At 48.0% G+C, this 6,658-nt stretch overlaps 1 protein-coding gene across 1 annotated transcript; it reads left to right on the plus strand.

Annotated features, from left to right (window-relative positions):
* Window positions 1-590: 590 nt before the first annotated feature.
* Window positions 591-4,691, plus strand: CYSLTR1 (cysteinyl leukotriene receptor 1). Its single transcript, XM_030967744.1, is given in 3 exon segments — window positions 591-614; window positions 2,943-3,267; window positions 3,269-4,691. Coding segments are annotated over 2 exon segments (1,038 nt in total). The 5' UTR covers window positions 591-614; window positions 2,943-2,986; the 3' UTR covers window positions 4,026-4,691.
* Window positions 4,692-6,658: the final 1,967 nt, after the last annotated feature.

Genomic DNA, 6,658 nt, shown 5'->3' on the forward strand with positions numbered 1-6,658 from the left:
CAGCAACTACACATCCTCAAAAGAAAGCCAATATAATAAATTGAAAATTCAGAGTGGGACAGCCCACACTTAAAATATTCAAAATTGAGAAAATACTTCATTTGATATCGCCATGGAGTTTTTTTGGTTTTGTTTGGGGGATATCTTTTATTTTTTATTTCTTTTTTTTTTCTCGACAAAGCCACAGTTGTTTAGAAACAGACAAATATAGAATACTTTGAGATGCTGGAAGAATGGAGATTCGTGAGAATTCGTGAGAAATCTGTTCTCCCTCTGATGACACCAACATCAAAAAGTCTCCTAAAAGCCATTTCTAAACAAAGTTGTTAACACTGATGTCAGAGGTGAGCTCCCTGCCAGCTACAAGCAGGAGTAAAATACCCACAGAACAAACACAGGGAGGGAAGCCCGGCAGTTCCCACCAGACCGTGGGCTGGAAGCTCCCAAGTGCCATTTCCTCGGAAGGCGGGAAAACCCTGGAAAAGCTGAAGGTTTCGGGGTCCCGGTGGGGCCGGGGCGGGGCGGGGGGCGGGATCGGGGGCGCGCCCCTCTTTAAGGGCGGCGGGGGCGCGCCTGGGACAGATCCGCGCCCGCTCCGACCCCGCAGCGCTCCGGTAAGGGCTGCACTGGGGCTGCACCGGGGTGGGGGGTCCCGGTGAGGGATGGGGGCTTTGCCTCGGTGCCCCCCGCTTGTGCCGTGTCCCGGTTTGTGCCGCTGGATCCCCCGGAGCGCAGCCGCGCCGCTAAGGAGCCGCGGCATTAATTGATGATCGCTCCGTTCCTGTCCTGTGTCCCCGCTCCGTCCCCTCGCAGAGGGGATTTGGGGCTTGCGAGGGGAGTTCGGTGTTTTGGGGCATTCCCGTCCGTCCCCAAACGGGGAATGCAGAGCCCGGAGCGATCCTCGGGATGGGGATGCTTCGTGTTTGTGCTTGGAACGAACGGCAGCAGCGGCTTTGTGCTTTTTGGGGTGTGTAATTGAATTGAGTGTAATCTGCTGGGAGCCAGAGATGCTCCGAGAGCTGCAGCCCCTCTGCTCTGGAGCCAGGCGGGGAGAGCTGGGGGTGTTCACCTGGAGAAGAGAAGGATCCAAGAAAAGTTTAGAGCCACTTCCAGAGCCTAAAGGAGCTCCAGGAGAGCTGGAGAGGGACTGGGGATAAGGGATGGAGGGACAGGACACAGGGAATGGTTTCCCACTGCCAGAGGGTAGATGGGATATTGGGAAGAAATTCTTTCTTGTGAGAACCTGGCACACGGTGCCCAGAGAAGCTGTGGCTGCCCCATCCCTGAAAGCATCCAAGGGACCTGGGATAGTGGAAGGTGTCCCTGCCCATGGCAGGGGTGGAATGGGATGAGCTTTAATGCCCTTTCCAACACAAACCTGTAATTCTGTAATTCTATGACATGCTATAAATTTATCTGTGCTGCATCAGACTGCACAGTAGCAGTAGTTCAGGGTTTTGCTCCCTTTGGGAACCCTTTCTCATCCACTGTGGTTCCCTTTCACTCAGTGAGCTGAATTCACCAGCACACAAATAAATGGCTCAGTGAACCACGACTGTACAAATAAAAAAGTGGCAGAAGCGATGTTTGTCTTCAATTCATGATGCACAAATAAAGCTGGGAAATACTCTTTTCTGGGATTCTTGTTGATTTTTACAGATGCATTTCTGGGTGTGATGTTCTTTCACGCTTTAGCAGTTGGATTGTGAACATTAGTTCCCTTTTGTTTGCAAAACTCAAATTATGTTTAGAAATACGATAGAAAACAAGTCTTGTTTGTCTTTTGGACAAATACCTCGAGTAGTTGTTTAAATTGTGGGCTGGTTGCTGGAGTTAAGGCTATAATGTAATAAAAGCATGAAAGATCCTTGACATGTGGACTCGTGGCTTTGTTCAGGATTTCTAATGAACATCAGTCCCTCTACCCTCGGGCGCTGACAGTCCCCTCGCTGACACCTGCTCAGCTTTTGCTCATTTGTGCATTGCAGATAATCATAGGACTCTCTTAAAAGAGTACAAACACCAAAATAGCTGAAATTTATCTGACACCTAGAAGCCTTGAGCATCCCAGAGCAGTTCTGAATTCTGTCTTCAGTTAGTCCAGGGGGCAGACAGAGAATCTAATATTGCCAAGTTATTTGTGTGGGTGAAAATACATTTATCAGCAATTTAGAGCATATTCATGGTACAGTTGTGGGTTCTCATGGCTGATCTTGACCCAGGTTCTGCTTTTGTTTTTGTGGTGTCCTGTTATTTCAGCAGGCTGTTGTCCTGCAGTTCTGGTCTCGCAGCTTTTCATGGTCTCAGGCTGCAAGGCAGGTTCTGCACTTGAACCATTAGAAACTGAAAATCGATCAAAAAAATAAAAAATAGGAGAATTGGGGCTGAACAATTATTAGGGTCCAAGACTACTCCTCCTATTTTAAATTCCATAGTGCTGTTGTCACCTTCGTTATCCCTCTCTGCTGTTTTGCTGAGTAGCTGCCTCAGTGTGTAAGGAGTTAAGAGATTTTTTGGTAATTTAATGTCCCGATGTCTTGGCCTCGAGTTGCACCAGGGGAGGTTTAGATTGGATGTTAGGATAAATTCCTTCACCAAAAGGCTCTTCAAACCCTGGAACAGGCTGCCTAGGGAGGTGCTGGAGCCATCACATGTTCCAAAACATATGGATTAGTGGTGGTCATGATGGTGGTGCTTGATGGTTGGACGTGAGGGTCTCAAGGGTCTTTTCCAGCCTTAAGGATTCCATGGTCCTCTGCCACATTTTGTCACTCATAACCAGTTGTTGGTACCTGATGAAGAAAAGTGGATGTAGCGGGGATGGGTCAGATCCATACCCCTCTCAGCTCTCTCCTGAGACAGACAACAGATTTTTCCTCTTATTTCATCACGGATATTTATTTTCCTGTCTCGGTTTACCTCACCTGCACTTTTCCCCCCAGGCCTGACACCATCCCCAGGGAGTTGGTGCCTCAGCCAGGGCACCATGACAGCGCTGTCCCCCAACCTGTCGTGCCACAACCACTCCATTGACGACTTCCGCAACAGCGTCTACTCCACGCTCTACTCCATGATCAGCATCATGGGTTTCGTGGGCAATGGCGTGGTGCTGTACGTGCTGATCCGCACGTACCACCAGAAAACGGCCTTCCAGATCTACATGCTCAACCTGGCCCTGTCCGACTTCCTGTGTGTGCTCACGCTGCCCCTGCGCGTCATCTACTACGTGCACAAGGGCCACTGGTTCTTCAGCGACTTCCTGTGCCGCCTCATCCTACGCGCTCTACGTCAACCTCTACTGCAGCATCTTCTTCATGACGGCCATGAGCTTCTTCCGCTGCATCGCCATCGTCTTCCCGGTCCGCAATATCAAGCTGGTGTCGGAGAAGAAGGCGAAGTTTCTGTGCATTGGCATCTGGGTGTTCGTCACGCTGACGAGCGCGCCCTTCCTGCGGAACGGCACCTACCAGCACGGCAACAAGACCAAGTGCTTTGAACCACCGGAGAACTCCCAGAAGACAAACATGGTGGTGATCCTGGATTTCATCGCCCTCTTTGTGGGCTTCATCTTCCCCTTCATCATCATCACCATCTGCTACACCATGATCATCCGCACTCTGCTGCGCAACTCGCTGCGGAAGAATGAGGCCAACCGCCGCAAGGCCGTGTGGATGATCATCATTGTCACCGCCACCTTCCTGGTGAGCTTCACGCCGTACCACGTCCTGCGCACAGTGCACCTGCACGCGCTGCGCCTGCGGGGCCTCGGCTGCGCCGACACCCTGTTCCTGCAGAAAGCCGTCATCGTCACCCTGCCCCTGGCAGCCGCCAACTGCTGCTTCGACCCCCTCCTCTACTTCTTCTCCGGGGGAAACTTCCGGCAAAGACTTACCACGCTGAGGAAGGCGTCCTCCTCCAGCTTGTCACAAGCCTTCAGGAAAAAGATCTCCGTGAAGGACAAGGAGGAGGAACCCTTTGGAGAAAACCAGAGGGAGAATGGAAAGGCAGCTGTGGCTCCTTCATAAGGAGGTTAAACTTTCCCCTCAGAGCTCTGGTGGGGGATGGAGATCTCAGAACTCTTCCAGAAGATGGGATGGAGGCTTTCAAGCCTTCGTTGCAGTTAAATAACTGTAGACAGTCCCTGGTTTGTGGTACTTGGTGGCAGAGCCACTGCTGGGGCTGGGCAGCCCCTGGGGACCCCCAGAGCCACATGGGACAGAGCAGCCACCAGCAGCAAGCTGTGGAGCTGCTGCTGAACTCCCAAACCCCTTCCAAGGCTGTATTTGGGCATTTGCTTCGTTTCACAACTTTCCAAAAGCGTTAATTCCCCGAGCCAGCTGGAAATGTATACAAAGCTTGCTGCGCGTGGGGAGCTCCAGATGAACAGCAAGGGCAGAGTTTTCACTGGAACTTCAAACAGTCGCCAAGTTATTTACACAGTGAGGCCGGGATAATTCCTGGCCTGCTCCCAGCTGCCTCTGGATTTTGGTTTTTATGATCATTATGTGTGTTTTAGGCTCCCAGGGCTGTGCCTGGGCTGCAAATCGGGACGGGTCCCTCTCTCACCCACACTGAGCAGCTCAAGAGGCTTTGGTGGGCAGCAGATTTTTCAGTGTTTTCCCAGTTTCTAGAAAAATCCATGGGATCAGTTGTAGAATTGCAGTATCCTACTGTGCAGGATAACTTAGGAATAAGGATAAGAGGGAACCTTATTTCAGTGGAACTGGTTCTGAAGTGATGGCTGCAGGATTCAGAATATCACTTCAGTTTTTGAGGAAGTTTTAGGTAAAAGTGGAGCTCTGCATGCTTGGAGTCAGATATGCCTTTCTCAACTATTGGTGAAGGGTGTTAAATTAATAATAAATATTAAAAAAAGCTCTCCAGGATGTTTGATTCTGTTCCAGAGTGTTCACCCACACCTGGCAGCAAAGAGGCAACACGCGGCCATTGAAAAGACTTTTAGGAAGAGCTGGAGCTCTTCTTTTAGGAAGAGCTTCAAAATTTGAGTCTGGATGAGATATGATGCTGAAAAAACATTGGACTGTTTTTCTTCTGTAAAGAAAAACTTTAAACTCTTGGATGGAGGGAAACATTCCTGTACTTTTCCAGGGGATCTGCAGGAAGGTAACTCCAGCTCTGCTGGGGCAGAGCCCAGCCGGAAATATGAGACACATCCTGACAGAAATAGAAATTCTTGTAGGACTAAACCTCACTGTTCATTTATCAGCTCCTTCTCCAACTGAAAGTGTGTTTGGATATGGTATTTATGAAATTACTTGATGTTATCTTCAATAAAAAAAACAGTTTTAGTAGTAAAGAATAACAGTGAGCAAGAGGAGTTTGGCTTGGAGAGGCATCTTCTGGAGAAATTATCTGTACAGATAATTGGAGAGTGAATTCTCTCTTGGCACCACAGCCATAGCTCAGCAAAAGGCACTTAAAAAACCAAATTCACCTGCAGGACAAATGATGGATGTGAATTTCCAAGGAGATCTGAAATTCCTTTGTTAAATATGAAGGATAAAGGATAAATATGAAGGCTGAAAGCTACTGCTGTAGAGTAGAGACCCCCAGGAGGGCAGAGCCAAGAGTTCAAAGCCAGAACTGCAAATTGTTCAGGGAAAAATGTGAATGAATTGGCTAAAACTCATTTTCAAGGGTCAGCACTGAGTATTCCACTTGTGTCTCCAGGCTTTAAAGGTATTGTAAAACTGTAAAAAATCCTCACGGATTTTTATTTGGAATATGCAGGAATAACATGCCTATTCCCAAAGTTTAAAATATTGTACAGTAAAGCTAAGTGTGTGTATATATATATATATATATATATATATATATATTGCAGAGCATTTTTCTTGTACCAGATGTATTTCTTAACCTTTTGCCTTTTTTATTTGAATGAGACAATGTTAATGGCAAAGGAAATGGCAGCTTTTTTTTTAATTTTCTTTTTTTGTGCAATAGGAATGCCTGTTTTAAAGAACTTTACTGAATACCAAATGAAAACATTGCAAGTGAAATTTTAATTACTGTTTTCTGTGGCTCGTTTGAAAATCTCTTTTACAGATTCTTCTTCCCCACAATAAAACTTTATTTGCACACAGCATCAGAGTGTAATACTTGCTTAATAATAATAATAATTTATAATGGTAAAATAAACATTTGGAGCAGCACAGATGTTGCTGAGATGTTGTAGGAGTTATTTTTCGTCAGCCAAATTGCTGTAGCCCAACTTCCCTGGAGCTGCTGTTGGGGGATCTGTTGGAGCCAAAACACTTTGAGGGTCTTGGTAGACTTTGCAGTGGTGGAGCAGCCCAGCAAAAAGAAGCTGGAACCTGGATAAATTGGGATTTTCAGACAGAAGATGCTTGGAAGACACCTGGAGGGGCAGGTATGCTCTTGGTGAGGGGGATTTTTTGTGTTCTGTGTGGTCACACATCACAAATGCATGGAAAAGTCTGCTGGGAATGTTTTCTCCTTGGAGCTCCCCAAAGCAGGGTCTACAGGGGGTGTTTGGTTACAAAGCTCCAGCCCAGAAGGGTGAGGAGGGGCTTTGCCACCAGCTCCGGGTGACAGTGTCCCCGCGTGTCCCTTTGCCCTGGGGACACTGCAAAGTGCCACCCTGGCAGCAAATCCCGGGCAGGTTCAGCTCGGGAAC

The sequence above is a fragment of the Camarhynchus parvulus genome, chromosome 4A, assembly GCF_901933205.1.
Source record: "Camarhynchus parvulus chromosome 4A, STF_HiC, whole genome shotgun sequence".
NCBI lineage: Eukaryota > Metazoa > Chordata > Aves > Passeriformes > Thraupidae > Camarhynchus > Camarhynchus parvulus.